The 24,807-nt window shown below is 36.7% G+C and overlaps 1 protein-coding gene across 2 annotated transcripts in view; it reads left to right on the top strand.

The window, feature by feature from the left end:
• Positions 1-24,807, top strand: part of OSBPL11 (oxysterol binding protein like 11) — a 98,855-nt gene that overhangs the window by 14,051 nt on the left and 59,997 nt on the right. Inside the window, exons 2-5 of one of the 2 annotated variants that reach the window (XM_027107125.1) lie at positions 11,666-11,734; positions 17,353-17,528; positions 18,387-18,466; positions 20,330-20,506. In XM_027107125.1, coding sequence (XP_026962926.1) covers positions 11,666-11,734; positions 17,353-17,528; positions 18,387-18,466; positions 20,330-20,506 — 502 coding nt within the window. The remainder of the gene's footprint in view (positions 1-11,665; positions 11,735-17,352; positions 17,529-18,386; positions 18,467-20,329; positions 20,507-24,807) is intronic. The other variant, XM_027107132.1, reaches the window with a different exon arrangement.

Genomic DNA, 24,807 nt, shown 5'->3' with positions numbered 1-24,807 from the left:
AAATAGACATACAGATAGGGAGGGTGGCAGTGGACTTTAGTACCCTGCTGTTCTCTTGGTCTGTGCTGTCTTGGTCTCATTGAAATGGCTTACTGCGAAGACCTTTTGAGAGTATATGGGGGATAAGTAAATGCTGCTATGTGAACAAGAAAAAATGTCCTACTTTTCTCTAAAAATTTTAAATGTGAAATATGATGTTGTTCTTATTTGCAAACTTTCCTTTTGAAATAATTTTCTTTTGAGAAAAAAACCTTTAGAATTTTGAGTAATGAGTAATGTACACACATTTTAGATTTAAAGGGTCATCTAACTAAAGCATGAGAAAACTGAGGCCCAGAGAAATTAAGTGATTTGGTCAGCCTCATTCATGGTGTTAGTCAGTGGGAAAGTCAGAACTAGGTCCTTTATCCATCCCTTTTAGGTGTGCATTCCACAGTATAACACTACCTCACACTTAAGCTTTAGAAACTTAATTTTGAACATAAGCGGTATTGAAAAGTCCACTAGTAATGTCTGGAAGTCCTGTTTATAGGTAAAAATTCACCCTATTTTTGTTGGCCAACAATGGTGCTATAGGCTGGTATGAGAAAACTGGCCCTTTTTTTATATTGAAAGGTGGGAGTTATATTAGTTGTAGCCTTTGGAGAGCAGGTTGGCAATATCTATAAATATTAAAAATGCATGTACTTTTCACCTAGCAATTTCATTTTTCACAGATGTACTCAAAGATATATGTGTAACTTGTTTTGTTACAGTATTGTTTGTAATAATAAAAGCCTGGAAGCAAATGTCCATCACTAGGGGGACTAGTAATACTGCTTTGCAATGGATTACTATACAGATGCTAGAATGAATTAGACCAAAATGAAATCATCCCTAAGAAAACTGAAAAAAGCAAGGTACAGTGTATGTAATCTCAACCATTTTTTTTTTTGGCTGCCCTGGGTCTTAGTTGCAGCACGTGGGATCTTTGTTGAAGCGTGTGGGATCTTCAGTTGAGGCATGTGAACTCTTACTGCGGCATGTGCGATCTAGTTCCCTGACCAGGTATCAAACCTGGGCCCCCTGCTTTGGGAGCACGGAGTCTTAGCCACTGGACCACCAGGGAAGTCCCTAATCACAACCATTTAAAAAAAAAGTGTGTGTGTGTGCTCCTGTGCGCACGTCCACACTTGTAGGTACATAGAATATCTCTGAAGAGATACATAAAAAGTTGAGAGAAGCGCTTGTCTCTGAGGAGGGGAACTGGTGGCTGGAAGACAAGGTTGGATAAGAAACTTTTGACTGTAGGGACTTCCCTGGCAACTAAGCCTGTGCACCAAAATTACTGAAGCCCGCGTGCCTAGAGCCTGCGAGCCACAACCACTGAGCCCGCATGCCACAACTGCTGAAGCCTGTGCACCTAGAGCCTGTGCTCTGCAACAAGAGAAGCCACCGCAATGAGAAGCCTGTGCACCACAACGAAGAGTAGCCTCCGCTCGCTGCAACGAGAGAAAATCCACGCACAGCAACACAGACCCAATGCAGCCAAAATAAATAAATAAATAAATTTATTGAAAAAAAAAGGAAAGAAACTTTTCAGTATATGTATGTAATACTCATTAGGAGACAGTTCTTAATGGGTCTCTCATGTTTCTGCCTGTGTTGTTAGCAGAGGTACTGACTCTCCTTTGTTCTTTACTGTTTTTTCCAAAATATTTGTATAGCAAACAGTCTTGAAGGTTAGAGATAGTATTTCCCTCCTGAGCAAAAGTCAGGTTTGTTTACTGTCTGATATAATAAACATCATGTCTCCTTGCCATGGAGGTCAGGTAGACTTACTGTCCTTAAAAGATTTGGGTTCCCTACACTCAGGGTTCCTTTTCTGTACCACAACCTACCACATGTGCAGGCATCTCCTGCCCTCTCTGCATTGCCCTGTGTGATTGGGCTTATGATCTGTCTGCTGATATTGCTGTGACTACTGAAGTCTTTTGTCTCTGACTTACGAGTTTCATGTATCCTGCCAACATCCGTGAAACTGGCAAGCTAACTTGTTAGCTTACAAATAGGGTGACATCTCAGACCCTTCATAGTTCTTGACAAAATACTTACTGGAAAAATACAATAATTATTTTTTTAAATAAAGAAGTGGGAGACTCAGGGCTTTTTAGGTCCCATCATTCTGACTTGAAAATGTCAGGCTGACAAGGTAAGAGAGATCTAAAGAACTGATCTAGAAAATGAGCCCTTTCCCCACAAAGGAATCGACTCCCTGGAGTGGGAGAAAACCAATACTTGCTGAGCATTTACGATGTTGAAAGGTACTTCAAATATATTTGGGTTGAAATATATTATCTCTTCCTGTTTCCTCATTATAAATCTGAAGTTAGATGTTCTTATCCGCATTTACAGATAAAGACACATAGGACCGGATGTGTTACTTGCGTAAAGTCACACTGGGATTCAAACCTGTGTGTGTGTTAAGCTCATGCTTTTCCCATTATAATAAACCACTTCCTAACTTTCTGGAAGCGTTAGAATTGACTTTCTGCTTTTCCATGTAGAAGTTTCTTCTGTCCCATCTTCACATGGCCAATTATCTGCATGAGGGATTTCTCAAATTTAGTTGTCTGTAACAATCAGATTATATATTGGACTTCTTCTGTTTTTGGTCCGTATAGGCAACCATTTTACAGCTGTGCTTCTCGAACTTTCTTCATGAAATCTCTCTTAACTGCATAAGACAGTAGGTACCCCCAGTGGATGCAGTTTGTGATTTAAAGCAGCCCATGGCTGATATCACTTTCTTGGGAGTTATCTGTAGTATCTTCAAAATTCATGAGGATTTTATATTCTACTCTGTAATATATTTGTTATTGGGTTTTTCAGAGGTCTATAAATAATATCATGAGTTCAGGACCAGTTGAGAAAGAGAACATAAGGGGTGCATGTATCTTTTCGAATTATAGTTTTCTCTGGATATATGCCCAGGAGTGGGATTGCTGGATCATATGACAACTCTATTTTTAGTTTTTTGAGGAACCACTGTACTATTTTCCATAGTGGCAGCACCAATTTACATTCCCACTAACAGTGTAAAAGGGTTCCCTTTTCTCCACACCCTCTTCAGCATTTATTATTTGTAGACTTTTTGCTGATGTCCGTTCTGACTGGTATGAAGTGGTGTTTTGATTTGCATTTCTCTAATAATTAGCGATGATGAGCATCTTTTCATGTGCTTATTGGCCATCTGTATGTTTTCTTTGGACAAATGTCTTTTTAGGTCTTCTGCCCATTTTTTGATTGGGTTGTTTGTTTCTTTGTTATTGAATTGTAGGAGCTGTTTGTATATTTTGGAAATTAAGCCCTCGTCATTTGTGTCATTTGCAAATATTTTCTCCCAGTCCGTAGGTTGTCTACTAGTCAAGAACTATCCTCCAAAAAGGCTTAGTTTGGGTTCATTACCTTGTAACATAAATAGCATGAAGGGAGGGAGCAGTCTGCTTATGGTTTCCTTTGCTGTGCAAAAGCTTGTAAGTTTGATTAGGTCCCATTTGTTTGTTTTTGCTTTTATTTCTGTTGCCTTGGGAGACTGACCTAAGGAAACATTGGTATAATTTATATCAGAATGTTTAGCCTATGTTCTCTTCTAGGAGTTTTATGGTGTCTTGTGTTATATTTAAGTCTTTAAGCCATTTTGAGTTTATTTGTGTGTATGGTGTGCGGGTGTGTTCTAGCTTCATTGATTTACATGGGACTATCCAGTGTTGTTTCTACCTTTTGGCTGTTGTGAATAATGTTTCTGTGAACATTTTTATCTGTTGGAGTTCTTGCTTTCATTCTTTTGTGTATATACCCAGAATTGGAATTGCTGGATCATATAGTAGTTCTATGTTTAACTTTTTGAGGAACCGTGATGCTGTTCTCCACAGTGGCAGAACCATTTTACAGTTGCACCGGCAATGCACAAGAGTTCTAATTTCTCTACATCTTTACCAACACTTGTTATTTTCTGTTTTGTTTGGTTTGGTTTGGTTTTGGTTTTGATAATAGCCATACTAATGGGTGTGAAGAAATTGTTTTATTACTGGAAAAACTCACTGAAGAAAGTGCCTTTAACATGGGTTAAATAGGTTAGCTAATATTTCACCCTGTAATTAGTCATGCCTATCTACCTCGTCACAAGCAGCTTGGAATACTCAGGTCTTATTTCCATCAGAGCAGATGAAAATATCTTCTCTGGGTAGGCAGGCAGATACAAAGAAGAGAGCCCAGAACGGGCTGAGCCATTCATTCATACCCAGCTATGGAAAGAGTGAGGGGAAGGCTGGGGAGAGAAGGACAGGAGCTCTCTGGAGAAGTCCTCCTCATGGAAATATGTGAGGAGGGAGCAAGTTTCTTAACATTTATGTGAGTTTTGACATTAAAAAGCCTTTAACTTCTTATAGTCAAGTAAATTTGCTTTAGAAAGATAGTCTAGTTTTACCCCGTTCTCCTAGCCATCTAGCCCAGTTTTGGATATGTGTAACCTAATTTGAGAAGTAAGGGTTTTTAGGAAACACAGTTCTACATCCCAAAAGAGCAATGCTCATATAGTCACATGGGAAAGTTTTAAAAAATTTAATCCATACCTATTAATAAGTGTAAATAGCTCTGTGCCTGGACTGTCCCACCTAGTCAATGTAATTGAACATTTAAAAAATGTTTTGTTTGATTATAAAAATAATATATTAAAATTGGAAAATGTGAAACAGTAAAGGGAGCAAATTAAATCATTCATAATTCTTCCATCCAGTGATAACCACAGTTAACTGTTTTGTGTACTTTTGTTCTGTGCATATATTTTACACACTATATAAAATTCTGTAACCTGTACTTTTAGTGCTATTAATAAGCGTTTCCCCATGTTGTTAGAAACTCATAAACATTTTAATTGGTGAATACTATTCTATCATATTTCTTAATCATTTTCTTAATGCCATTCATTTAGCTTATTTGTTTTTCTTCCTTTCCTCTCCATTCATTTCCTTGTCTCTTCACTTAATTTTTTTTACTATTATAAATAGTGCTACATTGGACATGTTTGCATATTATGTTTGTCTACATTTCTAATCGTCTGTCTGGATACCTAGAAGTGAAGTTCTTGGACCAGCGAGCATTAACATTTTTAAGACTCTTAGCAGAAGGGAGGAAGTCTCCCTTGACTTGTATACTTTTTGGTATAGATTAAGACACAGTTGAAATTAGAATTAGTTTTAGCTGGGATTTATTTGAGTATACAGGCTGTGAATTGAGTTGTTGTTGCTGTTTTTTGTTTTTTTGTTGTTTTGGGTTTTTTTGCAGGCTACTCAGTTGTCTTGTGGTTTTATAGAAAAATTCTGCTTCTGTCTTCCCATTGCCTAATTCATTCAGTGGAGATGTATTGAGCACCTGTTTATATCCCAGGCTATACACTAGGTGCTGCGTGGACTGCTAGGATGAGTAAGAAGCAGTCACTGCTCTGTGGAATATCTTTTTACAGCGCCAGGAGGTACATGTGTTGCAGTCATTCCCATCTGTTGTCAGTTGCTTTTTCCTCAGCCAAGCAGACTGCTCCCTCCCTTCATGCTATTTATGTTACAAGGTAATGAACCAAAACTAAGCCTTTTTGGAGGATAGTTCTTGCCTAGTAGAAAGTAGGAATTTTGAACTGTGGCTTGACTGGCACCTCCTTTACTACAGCTTGCATAAATTTCTGCCTGTAATTAAATGCCTTAAGGTATCCATCTCTAATTCCTCTACCTGGGCTCTGGAGCCCACCTCTCCCCCATTTCCTTCTATCACTCTCCTGAGTTGTGGTGAGCCTTTTTCTCGTTACTATATCCTGCCTGTCAGGCACTTACAGCTACCGTTGCCTTAAGCCCATAATATCACCTTAACCACTTCTCTTTCTCCCAGTCTCTCTTCAGTTATTGCCATCTGGCTCTGCCTTCATCATTAAATTGGAACTGTTATCTCTTGGTTGTTAAATCTTTTTTTTTTTTTTTTTTGCTGTGCCTCACGGCTTGTGGGGTCCTAGGGGCCACAGCAGTGAAAGCACCGAGTCCCAACCTCTGGACTGTCAGGGGATTCCCTTGGTTGTTAACTCTAATAGAAACTTCTCAGTCTTCATCTTCCTTCACCCCTCAATAGTATTAAACATTCTTGACCAAAAACTTACTTGAAATATTCCTGATTTTCTTCCTACTACTTATCTACTTATCTCCTCTCTGTACTCCTCTTGCTTTAAAACTTTTCCTTAGGGTTCTCTCTTAGACTCTGTCCCTTCTCTTGTCATTTTATAATATTTCCTAGGTGATTTTCTTTACTCTCATCATTTCAAATACCAGTTACATGCTTATATGCTGATCACTACCAAAATCTGTATGTTCAGTCCAAATTGTGCTACCTTATTGCATATCTCCCTGTGTTATGTCCCACAGGTCCCTTAAATTCAACATGTTAAATTGGAACAAATCCAAAACTTCCTTTATGATCCCCATAAAGGCGTTTGTTTGTATCTACACAGTTGTGCCAGCTGGAAATCTGGGTGTTCCCCTTGTCCCTTCTCTCTCACTCTCATTCCACATCTGATAAGTCAAGTCCCGTCCATCATTTCAACCTAATCACTATTGAATCCTGTGTCTTTGTTTAATGAATCCTGTGTCTTTAACACAGGATTCTACCCTTTCTACAAATGAAAAACTACCCTTTTCATTTGTATGACAGCTAAAAGCAGAGAGTTCCAGTGGGTCATTGTCTTTTTCTTCAAGGAGGTACATTTTTTTTATATTAGGTAATGGATTTGGGATGGAGAGGAATCGCCTTTTTTACTTCCCCATCCTTTTCTGTGGATTTTCAGAGTGCTTTTCATTTAGAAGGTACTGAGCAATAGTGTTGAACTGAAATAAAAGGATGTGAAACTGTTAAAAAAAGTGGCTTAATTTTATTTTATTTTTTCATTTTAAAACTATGTTTAATTTTCACATATTTAATTTTATATATTATTTAATTTTGTTTTTATTAAAATACAAATAAATGCTTAACATTTAAAAATAAATGAAGAAAGAAAATCAGTGAAGAATAGAACAGTCTCTGTGGCTTCCAAGGTTCTTGCCGTTTCTCTACATATAATATTGATCGGAACCTCTGTTCTCAAAATACAGGGTTTAGTCTACCGGGGTCTAACCATGGAAACAGACTTTTTTAACTGAATTCAATGTTGGTGAAAAAGTAGTTTAATTTTAAAAGCTTCTGCATATCTTCCTTAAGTCTGATAAAGAAGGGTTAAGAAATGTGTGTTATAGTAATGAAGAGTTAGGAATTGAAGCAGTCACTGTTAAGATACCTAGGAGGTGATGAACCTCAAACAGAATAATGCCACTTGGCATATAGTTCAGTTAATCAACTGTATTTATAGACTATCAGCTTCTAGCGCTAATTTCAATAAAACGTTAACAAGATCAGAATATACGCAATTTGTTGAGTGGTGGAGTTGCTGAAGGACTGAAGAAGAAATTAACTTTTTCATAGCTTATTTTTCTGTGTATTAGTCTTTTGGACCGTCATCTCTAATTCATAGAACACAGAATATTAGTATGATATAATCAGATATATGGTATATTCCCACTTTAACAACTAGGTTTTATTCATATTAACAGGTAAATCTTCTATTAAATTTACACATTTTAAATAGGAGCAAAGCATGAGTGTTAGAAGTACTACATAATAACTATAAGGAAGTAGAGAGAAGAAAGGAGAGGGAACGAAAGATGTTCACGAAAGATGTTTTTATGCTGGCCACCAGATGGCACAGTGGTTCCACATCAGCTGGTTGCACTGACTAGAGAAGGGGAAGGATGAGAGAGGGACAGTGCAACCAGCTGTTCCAAGAATGGATTGCTCTTCAGTTGGTTCTTTGTAACCTCAGATGTCTGTTTTCTGTAGTAAAAGCAGGCCAGCAGTTTATAAGTACATATTTGAATTTGTTTCTTTTGAAGCTGGCTTTATGCTACTACCAAATGAACCATGTCAGTATCCCGCTTGTGATTTTTGTGAGAAGGTTAACTCTTTAGATGCAAGTATCAAAAATATTAAAACACTAAAAATTAAACATAAAACATTACTGTACTGTGGAATATGAGGATACACGTTCATTTTATTTAATGAATGATGCTACTGAAATTATACTCTTAAAAATTCATTGATAGTCATTAAATGACTGATATAAATAACTTAGATATGACCAAAATGAGGAATACCTTTAATAATATGAGGGACTAAACAAAAATAAGGGACATGAGGCATAATCTTTGATTGCTTTGAAATGAAGATTTTGTTTTTCTCAGTTGTAGATAGTTTATTTGAAGTTTAATAAACATTCTCTGCACAGTTCACATATCCATTTGAAGAATATATATAGTCCTAGAACCAGAGGAATTGAACTATAACTGAGTTGTAATGTTTTTATAGCATGCTAATAGCTATGAAATGATTCTTATCTAGGAATGAAAGCTTGGTGTAGAGAACCTAGATTAAAGGGGAAAATTTAAAATGCTGAATTATGGAATATTTGGGTACTTTGGAGAAATATTTAATTTAGGTTATGTGACACCCTAGGCCTTTTGTGGATTGGTACAGAGTGTAAATAAATATTCAGGTTATGAAGCTACAGGACAAAATAGACCAAGAATAAGGTTTTTTAAAAATTTAGATATTATTGATATATAACATTAGTTTTAGGTGCACAATATAATTTTTTTTATATGTTGCAAAATGATCACAATAAGTCTAGTTAACATGCATCACTGGGCTTCTCTGGTGGCGCAGTGGTTAAGAATCCACCTGCCAATGCAGAGGACACGGGTTCGAGCCCTGGTCCCGGAAGATCCCACATGCCGTGGAGCAACTAAGCCCATGCGCCACAACTACTGAGCCTGCGCTCTAGAGCTCACGAGCCACAACTACCAAGACCACGTGCCACAGCTACTGAAGCCTGCGCACCTAGAGCCCGTGCTCTGCAACAAGAGAAGCCACTGCAGTGAGAGGCCCGCGCACTGCAACGAAGAATAGCCTCTGCTCACCGCAACTATAGAAAGCCCGTGCACAGCAATGAAGACCCAACGTAGCAGAAAATAAATAAATAAAAAATAAATAAAAATTTTAAAAAACATTCATCACTACACAGTTACACTTTGTTTTTCTTATGATGAGAACTTTTAAGATCTATTCTCTTAGCAACTTTCAAATATACAATATTATCAACTATAGTCACCATGCTATAAATAACATTCCCAGGACTGACTTATTTTATAACTGCAAGTTTGTGTCTTTTGATCACCTTCACCCATTTTGTTCACCTCCCACCCCCACCACTGGCAGCCACTAATCTGTTCTATGAGTTTTGGGGGTTTTTTGTTTTTATTTTTAGATTCCATATATAAGTGAAGGAATAAGTTTTGAGGACAAGAACAGTTCAAGACAGCTAAGCTCTATGTTAAATATCTAAAACAGATTAGGAACTCTTTGGGAAATTATTTTTGGGCAGAGTCCAGGGGCATTGGGATTCCTCTGGCCCGCAAAAGCTGTTTAAGCCTGAAGCCTGGGGAAAACATGAGTGCCAGACTAGAAATCTCTGCCTTTTCAAGTACCAGTGGAACTGAAAGAAATAGCTTTGCTGTGACATAGGGCTGGAAGTAGGGCAAAAATCCAATGGGTTGGGTTTCTAGAGAAGAATCCTTCCTCTAGATGGGGGTTTTAGAAATTACTGAAATGAGAATTCAAATGGTACTGTCAGTTTTAACATGACAGAATACATGTATACTTATCATAACTTTGGGTTGGCAGTTTAGAGGTTGACAGCCTTTGTCTTCTTGAGATTAGTGACTGTATGAAACCAAAAGGACACGAGCCGTTTCACTTAATATTAGTAAACAGTGTTGTTTGCCAGCCTTAGAATGGAAGAAAAGTACAGAAAAAAAAGTAACATATACTCAGTCATGGGATCAGTTCTTTATTTCCAAGCACTTTGAAGAAATGAGATTAGAAGGGCACCCAACTTCCAAGCACTTTGAAGAAATGAGATTAGAAGGGCACCCAACATTGAGTTTATCCCTGAGGCATTCTCCTACTTGCTCTCCAGTAATAATAGCTACTAGAATCTTATAGTCAGTTTGGGCATTTTGTTGTGTGTTTGTGTAAGAGAGTATCTTTATCTTCATCTCTTTTCATTTGTCATTCAGATCAACCTAAGTCTTAAAAAATGTTTGTTCTGTTGGTTGTGTCAGCTCTCTCTTGATTTTGCTTTTGATATCCATGTTTTAAAGGTTGCCAGTTGTCTTATACTTTCCATTTCCTAGATGCTGGTTAGCTGAAATTTTACCAAGTAAGCTCTGTGATTCAGGGTTGGTAGAGAAAATAAATGTTTAATATCATTTGCATCTTATAGTTTAAAGTTAAAACTTTAGAGTAGATGAGTTTAAAAAGAATTCTTAATGTAAGTTACAAAATGAAAAATGAAGCCCATATATCAAAAAGATACATCAATGTAGGTGAAGCTTTAATATCTTTTCATAAGTATAAGGAACCTTAAAATATTGGAAACAAAGTATCAATAAGATACTGCATTTTCTATGAACCACTGTAACAGAACATTTCTGATAAATAGAAAAAGGGGGCAGGAGGTAAAGAAACTCACTTTCAGTAAGGCTAACGACACAGGTCCCAAATAAATCTTTCCAGTGGTAAGACTTGCAATGAGCACTTTGCCGCATGCCTATCTGGGGTGGGGGAGTGGGAGTGAGGTGTCATACTCATCAAAAACAGGATCTTCATTTTGAAAGCCCAAAGAATCAAAGACATAACATGTCCCACCAGATTGAGGAAGAACTATTCAACCTGGAGACCTTCTTTAGTTTATTCTAGAACCATAAAACTGGATTTTCTTTGTTTAGTATTGAATTAAGTTATAAAATATTTTTATTTATAATTATATGTATAGTATATTTGTTTCATATTTATGTAATTTTATACATATATAATGACTTTATATATGAATATTGTATAGTGATTTATGGGGGATTACACTTGCTTTGAAGAACTCTGGTAAAGTCCTATGGGTATGAAATATGGGGGATTAAATAGCTCTATTTGTTAACCTATAAATTTTACTTCTGAAGTAAGTTTGAAGTATTTGTAGAAAAGTATGTGTCTACAGCTTTTTTTCTTTAATTAATTAATTAATTTATTTACTTTTGGCTGCATTGGGTCTTCGTTGCTGCGCGCAGGCTTTCTCTAGTTGCGGTGAGCGGGGGCTACTCTTGGTTGCAGTGCGTGGGCTTCTCATTGCAGTGGCTTCTTTTGTTGCAGAGCATGGGCTCTAAGCACGTGGGCTTCAGTAGTTGTGGCGCTCAGGCCCAGTAGCTGTGGCTCACGGACTCTAGAGCGTAGGCTCAGTAGTTGTGGCGCACGTGCTTAGTTGCTCCATGGCATGTGGGATCTTCCCGGACCAGGGCTCAAACCCATGTCCCCTGCATTGTCTGGCAGATTCTTAACCACTGTGCCACCAGGCAAGTCCCTACAGCTATTTTTTAAACTGTACAGTTAACTTCCTGGAATTTCTTCTAATTTTCACTGACTTTGGCCCTTTCTGATCTTTTTGAAACAGTGATCACATGGAAAGTGTGTATGGCTATTTAATGAAGTACACCAACCTTGTCACTGGGTGGCAGTACAGGTAAGTGTGATTATTCTGTCACATCTCTCTCCCAAGAGACCAGAAATGGGGCTGATAATTTTATATTCTGATATTACTTCAGTACAAATATGGCTGGGAAACATGTTAGAGAAAGATTTACCATGTTTTTTCTAAAAGTCTAATGACTTTCTTCTCCTTTTTAAGGGGTAGGAGGAGTTAACATCTGTCCAAATTGCAGCCTCCAAATGCCTCAGAAGTTAGAATCATTTGTCCACTTGCCTTATGCATACTTGCAGTGGTGAGGCTTTTAGGGTGGTTTGGAGACGGCAAAGATATTTGTATTAGGTGCCTGTTCAGGATTCTCAAAAGTTCTCTGGGACCTTGGAGAGTTTAAATAACCAGCCGAAGGTCAGACAAGCACTCAATAAGTAGCAAAGCCAGCTATCTTAAATACTGTGTGGAATTGGTAGTTGTAGGGCAGGGTATTAAACCTTTTTTTTTATTGTGGTAAAATAAACATAACATAAAATTTACCATTTTAAACATTTTTTAGTATACAGTTCAGTGGCATTAAATACATGCACATTGTTATGCAGCTGTCACTTTCATTCGTCTCAGAACTTTTTGCATCTTCTCAGACTAAAACTCTGTATCCATTAAACAATAATTCCACATTTCCCCCTGCCCTGAGTCCTTGGCAACCATTATTCTACTTTCTCTCTCTATGAATTTGACTACTCTAGGTACCTTATGAAAGTGGAATCATACAATATTTGTCCTTTTGTGATGGGCTTATTTCACTTAGTATAATGTCCTCAAGTTTCACCTATGTAGCGTGTGTCAAGATTCCTAGCTTTTTAGGGCTGAATTGTAGTCCCTTGTATGTATATACCACATTTTGTTTATCCAGTTATCTGTCAGTGGACATTTGGGTTACTTCTACCTTTTGGCTAATCGTGAATAATGTTGCTGTGAGCATTGGTGTACAAAATATCTGTTGGAGTTCCTGCTCTCATTCTTTTGTGTATATACCCAGAAATAGAATTGCTGGATCACATGGTAATTCTGTGTTTAACTTTTTGGCGAATCTCCATATTGTTTTCCATAGCAGCTGCACCATTTTACATTCCCACCAGCAATGCACAGGACTTGCACTTTCTGTACATCTTCCCAACACTTGTTACTTTCTGTTTTCTGTGGGTTTTTTTGTTTTGTTTTGTTTTTTTAATAATAGCCATCCTAATGGGTGTTAAGTGGTATCTCATTGTGGATTTTAAATTTACAAATGTTAAAGCTAGAATTTGAACCCAAATAGTTCTGACTCTGAAGTCTATGTTCTTGGCATTATAACATGCTGCTTCTTATTCACATGTCATTTGGAGACCTCTGCTTTCGGCTAGGTCAAAAGCATGATGGAATAACTGGAGCTGAATTTGCATTTTACCTTAAACAACTAGAAAATGGGACATAGTATATGAAAGAATGGTTTTCAGACTTTCAAAAAATAGTTGAAGCGCTGTGATGAACATGTGATTTATTAAAAGAGAAGGCAGTTTGGGCCATGTTTAGTTTGAAGTAACAGTAGGGCTTTCAAATAGGAGTGATATGCAGGAAGTTGGAGGTCATATGAGAGGTCAAAGCTGGATGTGAACACATAGAAGGGAATCATTCCTGTTGAAGTGAAAAGGGTAGTTCTCTAAGGTTCTCAGTTTTTTTTTTTTTTAAAAGAAGAGCAAAGTCAAGGGAGCCTTTTCATTTTGCATTTTCCCACCTCAGTTTTTATGTAATTTTTTAAAAGCTTATACATTTAAATGACATATAAAATATATATTTTTAAAAATTTATGTCACTCTGCTTTTAGCACTATTCTTTGTTCTCTTTTTAAAAAGGGAAATAGGTTAACTTTTCTCCCCCATGACATTAACAACTTTCATTCATATTATATTATTGAGAAAGTCTCAGAAGTGGAACAGAGTAAGAAAGCTCCAAAATATACCCAAGCTTATAAGATTTAATATATGTTAATGATGGCATTTCAGGTCAGTGGCAACTTGAGACCATGGGGAGAAGGGGCAGGTGTTTGTGTCATTGCATGAGGGAGCCTTCCAAAAAGATCCATTGGCCACTGGTTGCCTGAGGAGTTAGCTAAGAGACCCAAGCCAAAGTTCCAGTTTAGGGAGGGGCACTGCCTCTGCCCATGTGATCCCTCCAGCTGTCTAAAAGGCTAGTTTTAGCAGCAGCAGGAAGTGGGGATGAAGACAACCCATCCCTGTTTGCCACTGAGAACACAGAATCTTTTACCAACTTGCCCCATCAGAGAGGTCTCAGCTTGTCAACTTGATTGCTGCAAGACCACTTCAGAAAAAACTTCCATTTTCTGCCAACCTGGCTGGAGGCTTGTGGCACAGCAGAGATATACTGGGTTGTCAGGCTGGAATGTGCAGATTGAATGATAAAAGAGGAACAGAAAGTTTAAGACCATGTTAAAGGGCCTTAGGCTTAGAGCTCAGTTCCTTTGGCAGGCCTAGCCACTTTGTACCTGTGCTGCAGATAAAGCTTAAGTAACAAAAGCATTGCACCTGTGCCAGATATTCAAGGCAGTTTCCCTGCAATCCATTTCTGTTTGACTAAGGGCAACTTAGAGCAGCTTGGAAAAATCCAGCATGGGCGTACTCTATAAATAACTGCTTGCTTTGGAATGTAGTACCCTAGGAATGAGCAAGATCCTCTCTTGAACCCACTTCCTTTCACTTTCAACTCTAATTCCTGAAGATGAGATCACTACCCAGTTGGCTTAGGAGTTCTATACATGCTCAGCGCTGAAGTCTAGGATGGTCAGAGCAAAGCACATGGGTGCCCTTCCATCCAGAATCTTCACTAAAGTTGATTTTTGCCATCATAAGACATACTTCCAAGTCAGAATATTTTTTAGATTAAAGTTCCGTTTGATAATACTTCACCTTAAGTTGTGGGCTATTCTGAAGATTAGTCATTTTCTCAAACTGACAGTCTGTAGTTTTGAAGTTGCAAAAAATAAACAATTATTTAATTTTCCTTTTAACAACGTAGGTGACTTTTCTGCATGTAAAGATAGATGCTGAATCTTAAGTCTTTGTTTCTGCATTTCTTTAGCTTTTTGGTTAGGCCAACTTGATAAAAATACTATAATCAAGAGTCTTGTACCCTTCTGGGCAAAATAGCTTTATTAAGTTTCCTCACTATGTGGATTGTCTCTCTGTCCCCAATCTATACATCTTGTAAAATATCTCCAGAGAAGTGGTGAAGGAAGAACATTTGAATTAATTCATGTATGATGAAAGACAGCCCAAAGGGCTCTATTATTGCCAGTGGGTCCATAACATTATCTTGGTGTTAGAAAGGTATTCAGTTATTGGCTCATTTCTATCATTTTACCAATCCCTCCTTTTGTATATCTAGGTGAGTACCTCCCATGTTGTAAATTTACGGTAATGCTTTTGGGATAAGAAATATGTGTTCACAGCAAACTTGAGATTTCCAAACATGTTATTCTCTAAATTTTCTTTGAAGTGACTGCTTGTAAGAGAAGAGACCGGTCTTTTTCCTTTGACTGTTTGAAATGAATTGTGCTTATTGCTTAGAGCAGTCAGAAGAGATTTCTTTCTTTTCTCGTTTCCTTCGTTTGTTCCTTTCCTTATTGCTTGTTTGTTTGTTTGTTCATTTGTTCCTTTGTTCACAGCTTTATTGAGATGTAGTGCCCATTTGAAGTGTACAACTCAATGATTTTTAGTATATTCAAGAGACTGCTTTCTTGCTAACAGACCCCTTCCATTTGCTTGCTGAATTTTTTTGTAGTAGATTCATGACTTAGTCTGTTCAGGCTGCTATAACAAAATGTCACCGACTGGATAACTTATAAACAACAGAAATTTATTTCTCACAGTTGCAGAGGTTGGAAGTCCATGATTATGGTGCCAGCATGGTCAGGAAAGGATCCTCTTCTGGATCGCAGACTTCACATTGTATTCTCACATGGCTGTAAAGGGCCAAGGGAGCTCTCTTGGGTCTCTCTCTTTTTCTTGTTTTCTGGCCTCACTGCATGGCTTGCAGGGATCTTAATTCCCCAACCAGTGACTGAACCCCTGCCCATGGCAGTGAAAGCACCGAGTCCTAACTGCTGGACCACCAGGGAAGTCCCTTGGGTCTCTTTTATAAAGGCACTGATCCCATTCATGAGGGTGTTACGCCCTTATGACCTGATCTCTTCTCAAAAGGCCCCATCTCTTAATATCATTACCTTAGCAGTTAGGATTTCCACATGTGAATTTTGGCAGGGACACATTCAGACCATGGCAGATTACTAAGGACACTTCATATGTTTTAGGAATTTAAGATGATTTCAGTGGCTATTTTTGTGTTAATTAAAATAATCTCTTCAACTCTTAGGGAAAATAATGTTAAACAACCCTTTTAAAAATAGGCAGAAATGTGAGGGGCAGTTCACTAAGTAGAACTACAGATGGTCAATAAACACATTGAAAAATGTTTAACTCCTCTAGTAATTAAAGAAATGGAGGTTTAAAGCTCTCAAAAATATTAAAATTAATTTATCAAATATCATCAGAATATGTGAACATAATTTTTAAAATCACAAGCATGCTAAAAGACGAATGAGAAATAGTCTTGCTTTCCCATCTCCGTTTTCAGGCATCCGCTTTCGACTTGTATTTTCTTCTCATTGTTTCTTTTTCTTTCCCTGAATAAAAGGCTGATCCCATTCTCTTCCAGTTTGGTATGGTTGATATGGTTGCCATGTTGCTTAAGACAGTATCTTCTAGGAACTTGAACTGGATTAAATTGTCTACCTGGTTCTATTACAGAACACACTAACATGTCGAATGCCAAATTGCTCTAAACCCAAACATTAACTTTTTGAAACAGAAACTTTTTGGGTTTTTTTCCCTAAAGAAAAGAACTATTGCACTACTTAAATTGGAATCCGAATTAACATATTTCCTAAAGTAGTTAATCTAAAACCAAATCAGAACATCAAATTCTTTTCCAAAGTGTATCAGTATTTCATCATTTAGTTTCAAGTTCCTTGTTTCTGCATCTCCAGTTGCAGCTTTTTCATTTTTAAAGAGGATAAGTAATCTTTAGTTGTGACCTATTTAATGTTATGTTCACAAAATCTTAATACCTTGGCATTATTCTTATTGTTTATTTCACTGATTAAATCTTAAATCAGATTCATTTCTTACCTAGCATTTGTTAACTTCAGAGCTCATGCTTTGATTTGTTTCCAGTGAATTTTAAATAAAAATTTGCACTACCATTTGTCTTGGGCAACTTACCCTCCCTGTTAATGAATTCTGGAGAGAAATCTTCCTCTGAAAGGATACTGTATCTCTGTTTCCTTTTTGCATTGTCTAGTATGCCTCTTCCCTATTAAATGCCTCTTTCACAGCTGAAGGTTTTATATCTTTTATTAAACTCATTCAATTTTTCAATAACATTTACTGCTAGGAAATTCAATCTAGTGTTTCCAAGTACTTCTTGAGATGCTTTTGAATTTTATTTATAGCAAAAACTCAAAAATGTGTGATTAAAATTTGGTTTGCTTTAGTTTGACTAGGGGAAATATTTTAAAATTGTGACCTTTTTAAAAATCATTACAGGTTTTTTGTTTTAAACAATGAAGCTGGGCTATTGGAGTACTTTGTGAATGAACAGTCTAGAAATCAAAAACCCAGAGGTACTTTGCAGCTTGCAGGAGCTGTAATATCACCCAGTGATGAGGACTCTCACACCTTCACTGTAAATGCTGCCAGTGGGGAACAGTATAAACTCAGAGGTATGACTGAAATATGAGAATTAATAGTGTGATTTTCTTCTTCCTTGAGAAGTTGGTATACTTCCCTGCTTTCATTTAGGTTTTGGAAGTAGAAACTGCTGTCATTGATGATATAGATACAATATTTTAAACCTTGGAATTGCTTTAAGGATTTATGAAATCTGTTTTAATTTGTGACTTTTTTTAAGTGGCACAGTGAACAAGTCTGTTTAAAATTGGGCCCTCTAAGAAATTTGTGTAGAGGAAATCCTGATTACTGAAAACTCTAAAAACATAGACTTCTTTAAATTTTTTTTTATGTCTTCCATGGATTTGTATTTCACCCCCTTTCTTGATTTGGTTGGTATGCTCTGTGGTTTTTAGTGACTAATGTACATAATTGAGATTTATTAAAATGCTCATATTCATTAAAATAAAGTATAACTTCTGTTTAGATACATTTAATTTGTATATATAAAGTTTCTGTTTTTATTTAATTAATACATATAAAGTATAATGATAACCCTAATTGAGCATGCTTCTAGAGGTCTGAAGGAATATACTGAGGATACATTAAATGCTTAATAAAGGTTATTTCTTTAAGGAAGAGCATATTTTTATGAGAAAGTTAAGACATGTCATATGCCCACCTAGCTGCATGTAATTTATCCTCCTAATGTATCCACATCCAGCTATGGTGTTACCTAACAAGGTTGATGCTTTGGCCTCTTTCCTACCTCCCTCCGGTCAGGGACATTTGCTCTAGGGAGAGTAAGACCAATCCCTGATTTTCAGTGATCTGTTCTTCATGCTATAGACAATTAATTGTATTCTAAAAATAAATATAAAAGTGAATAACTTGTAGATACTTTTTATCAGCCACAGATGCTAAAGAGCGACAGCATTGGGTTAGCAGACTTCAGATATGTACACAACACCACACTGAAGCTATTGGCAAGGTATGTGGATTCATATATGATATTAATGCACAAAAGTGGGAAAAGATTTTTAACTTATTTTTTTACATTTTAAAATTGAGATAGTATTCACATACCGTAAAATTTATCCTTTTAAAGTGTACAATTTCATGGTTTTTAGTATATTCATAAGATTGTACAACTGTTGCAACTGTCTGATTCCTGAACGTTTTCATCACCTTCCAGAAAACCCATATCCATCAACAGTCACTCCCTAGTCCCCGCTTCCCAGTCCCCTGACAAACACTAATATAATTTGTTTCAGTGGATTTGTTTATTCTGGACATTTCATGTAAGTGGAATCATACAATATGTGCTTTTTTGGTCTGGCTTCTTACAATAAGCACAGTGTTTTCAAGGTTCATCCATGTCATTGCAGGTATCATACTTTATTCCTTTTTAAGGCCAAATAATACTCTGTTGTATGGATGTACCACATTTTGTTTATGCATCAGTTGATGGACATTTGGATTGTTTTATTTTATTTTATTATTATTTTTTTGCGGTACGTGGGCCTCTCACTGTTGTGGCCTCTCCTGTTGCGGAGCACAGGCTCCAGACGTGCAGGCTCAGCGGCCATGGCTCACGGGCCCAGCCACTCCGTGTCATGTGGGATCTTCCCGGACTGGGGCACAAACCCGTGTCCCCTGCATCGGCAGGCGGACTCTCAACCACTGCGCCACCAGGGAAGCCCTGTTTTATTTTCTTTTGGCCATGCTGAGTGGCTTGCGGGATCTTAGTTCCCCAACCAGGGATTGAACCCGGGCCCATGGCAGTGAAAGCGCCAAGTCCTAACCACTGGACCGCCAGGGAGTTCCCTGGATTGCTTACATTTTGTGGCTGTTATGAATAATACTTCTGTGAACATTTGTGTTCAAGTTTTTGTGTAAACACATGATTTCAGTTCTCTAGGTTATGCCCAGGAGTAGAATTACTGGGTTATATGGTAGTTCTCTGTTTAACTATTTGAGGAACTGCCAAACTGGTTTTCAAAGCGGTCAAGCTATTTCATGTTCTCACCAGCAATACATGAGGGTTCCAATTTCTCCACATCCTTACCAATACTTGTTACTGTCCTTTTTTACAATTATTATGGCCATCCTAATGAGTGTGAAGTAGAATTTCATTGTGGTTTTGATTTCATTTCTCTAATGACTAATAATGTTGAGCATCTTTTCATGTGCTTATAGACCATTTGTGTATCTCCTTTGGGGTGTTTTATTTTTTAAGATGAAAAGGAGGGTCTCAGTACTTGAAATCTGAGGTTAGAAATGTCTACAAAATAATATAGGGAAGCATAGTTAAAGGATTCCATACCTACTTTTCTTTTTCTTCCTAGTGGTTTTTCCCCATAGCTAAATTTTTTAAAGTTGTGATTTAGGCCTATAGTCTGAAATCCAGCATAAAAGCTTTATTTGTGCTACAAGATTCTAAGCATTGGCAGTGACCAGAAAGTGCTAGTTTGTTTCAAAGATACTTGAATGTTACATTAGAACATTATATTGAGTATTGCTGAGTATATTTTTTGCTTCAATCGTGATGTTTAAAGATCTGAAATTAGAAATTTATTGTTATTCTAATACATTCTAACGTGGATAAAAAAAGTTCTTGACAGCACAGACCTGGAATTAATTTTCTAACTGTGTTACCAGTTTACTATGGGATGTGTGAAATACTTAAACTTTGAAGGATTTAAATTTTATCATCTTCAGAGCTATTCTTGTAGTGAATTTTGAGGTTAATTTATTTTTAAAACTGTCTGTGTGTAAAAGACTCTAGTTTAGTATAGGTTGAGGGTTAACCTGAAGTTTAAAAAAGGAATGATTTTCTTTGTTTGTCTAATAGAATAATCCTCCTCTGAAATCACGGAGCTTCTCACTTGCATCTAGTGGTAATTCTCCTATATCCCAGAGGAGACCCAGTCAAAATGCCATTTCCTTTTTTAATGTTGGACATTCCAAACTACAATCAGTGAACAAAAGAACTAACTTACCTCCAGACCATCTTGTGGAAGTCAGAGAAGTAAGTATGAATTGAAATCAAGTTAAAATGCATAAAATAATCTTAACTGCTTGGTTTTGACACACAAAAATTTTAAATCCTGTGTCTTCTGGGGCCCTCAATGTTTAAGTCTTAAAGAGTCCCTGATTCTTTAGGTGTCCTAAGTTTCCTCAAGTCTGTCAACTAGGTTCTGTGTACAGTGTCATCTTTCAAAAGTCTGCATCTTTCATTTCTCAAGTAAGAGTACAGACTCCTTTAATGTAAAATTTATGATCAAAAGGGTTATTAAGCCTAGTGGAAAGACTATATGGTCAAGCAACTGACTATCTTCTTTAACTGGTACATGTAAATAGAGAATTCCACACACACAAAAAAATAGAATAGTTAAATCCTTGATGTTGCCTTATCTCACCATTTTCTTCATTCTCTTTCAAACTGAGTACCAAATAATTCTAGTTAATAAAGAATGCAGTTGTTAGGTTCTTAATAATCTGGGTGTATTTTACTGAGTTAATTTTGGTAGAGCTTATAAATATCTGTTTAGTGAACTGTGAAAATAATATTATAAATCACACCCAAATGATTTAAGGCAGGAAGCTGGGGAGGATGTTCCCTCTATCAAGTTATTTTGGTTTGTATTTATAGATGAAGAAATTGAGATTTAAAGAGATGAAGTAACATCCTTGAGATAAACAAACAATAGCTTTGACTCACTTTCTAGTCCTGTTATAAATAAGTGACAATTATAAATACCTTTTTTCATAAAACAATACATTTTTAGTATTTATGTTGATGATATTCAATCTGTTGATAAATATTGGTGTTTGTGTCTTAAGGAAATCAAGGTACTGATATATTAATCTACAGTGAAAGAAAAGGAAATATTAAAAGTGGTTAAGATAAGGGATAGAATAAAGAAAAATATCTAGGGGCAGACTTGTATCATAGTATGTTCCTTAACCCTTAAAAATTAGGCTACCATGAAATTTTTGGAAATCTTTGATCATGGCTAGTGATGGGAGCTTGAGGGTTCTTCAGAGATGCTGATAATGTTCTGTTTCTTGACCTGGGTGTTGGTTACATGGGTGTGTTTGGTTTATGAAAATTCATCAAGCCTATATACTTGTGAGAAGTGTACTTTTCTATCTGTAATACTGTATATCAGTATATATACTTCAGTAAAAAATTCAAAACAAGCAAAACGCATGTTGTTGAAGTTGTCATGAATTTTGGTGCACATTTTCACGGAAAAGGAACCTTTTTGTATTTGAGATTTTAGCTATCTGTGGAGACCTCTGCTTGTCTGTGCTTGGATCTTTAGGACCTGCTGTACTGAGACTGTTGTCATATCTCAGCTTCTCTTCTACTGTGATGACTTTAATCACCCACGCTTCTCTTTCTTGCTCTAATGGTTCTTTTGTTATTCTCACACTCAGGGGTAATTTCTTACAGTACCCACACTATAATGTTCTGTGATTTTAAATATATCTTTCATATCATTGTGATAGCATGTTAATGTTTAGCATGTAACTCTGACACTTGTATGTAGAGAGTGTGTGTCCCCAAAGTTTCACAACTACCTCTTTAGGAAGGACAGGTATTTACTTACAGAACTGACTAATTTAATGGCAGCTTTCCTGAATTATGGCACCAGTAAATATCCTAGGATTTGAGGGTTGACCATTGTTTGGCAATCTCTGTGCCAATGCCACATCCAAAAAAAAAAAAAAAAAGTTTTAGTTGAGTGTCTGTGTTTTCACTAGGTTGATGTTTTTGCTTTTAAGAACTCAACAGGTCAAATGATAAAATTATAACTCTATTAGGAACATTCTGAATTCCAATGGAATAATTCTATTTGTGAGAAAATAGTGCATTTGGAGAGTTTATACCATTTTTTGTCCTTCAGACAAAATTTTTTAATAAATTTATTTATTTTATTTATTTATTTTTGGCTGCGTTGGGTCTTTGTTGCTATGCACGGGCTTTCTCTAGTTGCAGCGAGTGGAGACTACTCTTTGTTGCGTTGCGTGGGCTTCTCATTGTGGTGGCTTCTCTTGTTGCGGAGCACGGCTCTAGGTGCGTGGGCTTCAGTAGTTGTGGCATTCGGGCTCAGTACTTGTGGCTTGCAGGCTCTAGAGTGCAGGCTCAGTAGTTGTGGCGCACGGGCTTAGTTGCTCCGCAGCATGTGGGATCTTCCCGGACCAGGGATGGAACCCATGTCCCCTGCATTGGCAGGTGGATTCTTAATCACTGGGCCACCAGGGAAGTCCAAGAACATGTTTTAAATGCTTACTTTGGACTAATTTTAAATTACAGAAAAGTTGCAAAAGTAGTACTGGGTTTCTATATATATCCCCCACCTAACTTTTTGTAATGTTACCATCTTTCATAACATAGTATCAAAACCAGGAAATTATATAGATACAATACTGTTAACTATAATCCTTATTCAAATTTTAACAGTTTTTCCACTGACATTCTTTTTCTGTTTTGGGATCCTGTCCTAAAATGTTGCATTTAGTTGTTGTTATTACTACTTAGTCTCCTGTCTGTAATTGTTTCTCAGTCTTTCCTTATCCTTCATGACCTTGACACCTATGAAGATCCAGTTACATTTATTTAATGTTCCCAATTTGCATTTATCTGATGTTTTCTTAGTATTTGAGTGAGATTATACATTTTTGGGAAAAATACCCTAGAAGATATGTATCCTTAGTACCTATATCAAGGAGTTCATGATGTCAGTATGTTGTATTACTGGTGATGTTGGCCTTGATCACTTGGTTAGGGTAGCTTCTACTGGATTTCTCCACTGTAAAGTTGCTGTCTTTCCCTCTGTAGTTAATAAATATCTTGGGGAGGTACTTTGAGACTATGCAGATCCTTTTTCTCTTCAAAGACATTGAGAAAACTTTTGATACCACGCTGACCTATGGTTCCAGGTAAGAGTTCTCAAGCTTTTTGTGGTCTTGGGATCCCTTTCAGTCTTAAAAATGATTGAGGACCTCAAAGAGCTTTTGTTTTACATGGGTTAAATTTACCAATATTTACTAGAAATTTATTAGAAATTAAAACAGGTATTTTATTTATTATTATTTTTTATTAGTTATCGCTACATAAAAACAGGTATTTCAAAAATACTTGTTTTAAAATTTTATTTTAAATGTTTTATTTTAAAATAAAAATTAATAAATTCATACATGTTAATATAAATAACGTATTTTTATGTCAACTATTTTTTCCCAAAACAAACAAAATAATTGCACTCAATTTATTGCCATATGTAGTTTTGATTGAAATATATGAAAAAAAATTTGGCCTCACACAGATACGTGGTTGGAAAAAAAGAGGAATATTTTAATAGCTTTTTAATTGTGGCTATTCTTCTCTGATACGCCACCAAAACTTGACAGTGGCAGTTTCTTAAGTGTTAGATGCAGTGTGGAATCTAATATATATCAGTGAACTTTTCATATTCTGTTTCATGAAAATACATTGGTTCGTCTTGCACTTTGAATGGATCTTTAACCTATGCACAATTTTGTAACACTACGCATTAGTCATTTGGAAAATATTAGTTCAGAGTTATGCAGGTCTTACAGATGTTGGTATACAATATCAAAAATTCACATTCATTAAGATCCCCACTAATCTCATCAGAAAAGACTTTTAGTATGGGAAACCTGTCAAGCTCATGGTAACTGACATAGGTTTTCCAAGATTGTAATTTCATTTTAAAGCTCAGATTTTATAATTGGCCACAAATACTGTCAGTTGTTTTTCTTGAAGTGGCAAGTCATTTTGTTTAATTTGAGATGTCTACCACATACCCCCAAGCCTGAAGAGCCATAGTTTCTAACAGTCGTTATTTATGTCAAGGAGGACCATCCCTGTGTTCCTCCTTTTTTCTACTGCAACACCCTATACTTCTGTCCTCCGGTCACCAAATGTGTGGAGGCTTCCTCCACACTAAGCAGTTCTCTGACCCTCTGCAGACTCCACCTAGGTGTTCTACAATTCAATTCAGTTCTGACACTATTTATCTGAGATAGTATCTGACCCCACTTCAGATGCTATTCCCAAGTCCAGGTTGTCACCTGTGTTTGTAACCCCACCTATAAATGGGAGGTTTCCATTAACCCTTCTTCAGGTTGGGTCATTTGCTAAAACAGCTCACAGAACTTGGGAAAACAGTGTACTTACTATATTACCAGTATATTATAAAGGACTGTAACTCAGGAACAGCCAGAGGAGGAGATCCATAGGGCAAGATATTGGGGAGGGGATGCAGAGCTTCCATGCTCTCTCTGGTTGCACACCCT

This window comes from Aethalodelphis obliquidens, unplaced genomic scaffold, assembly GCF_003676395.1.
Source record: "Aethalodelphis obliquidens isolate GAN/ISIS:26980383/991018 unplaced genomic scaffold, ASM367639v1 scaffold1, whole genome shotgun sequence".
In the NCBI taxonomy this organism is placed as follows: Eukaryota; Metazoa; Chordata; class Mammalia; order Artiodactyla; family Delphinidae; genus Aethalodelphis; species Aethalodelphis obliquidens.
Note: the sequence above shows the minus strand (reverse complement) of the source record. Positions and strands in the feature narration are given on the sequence as shown.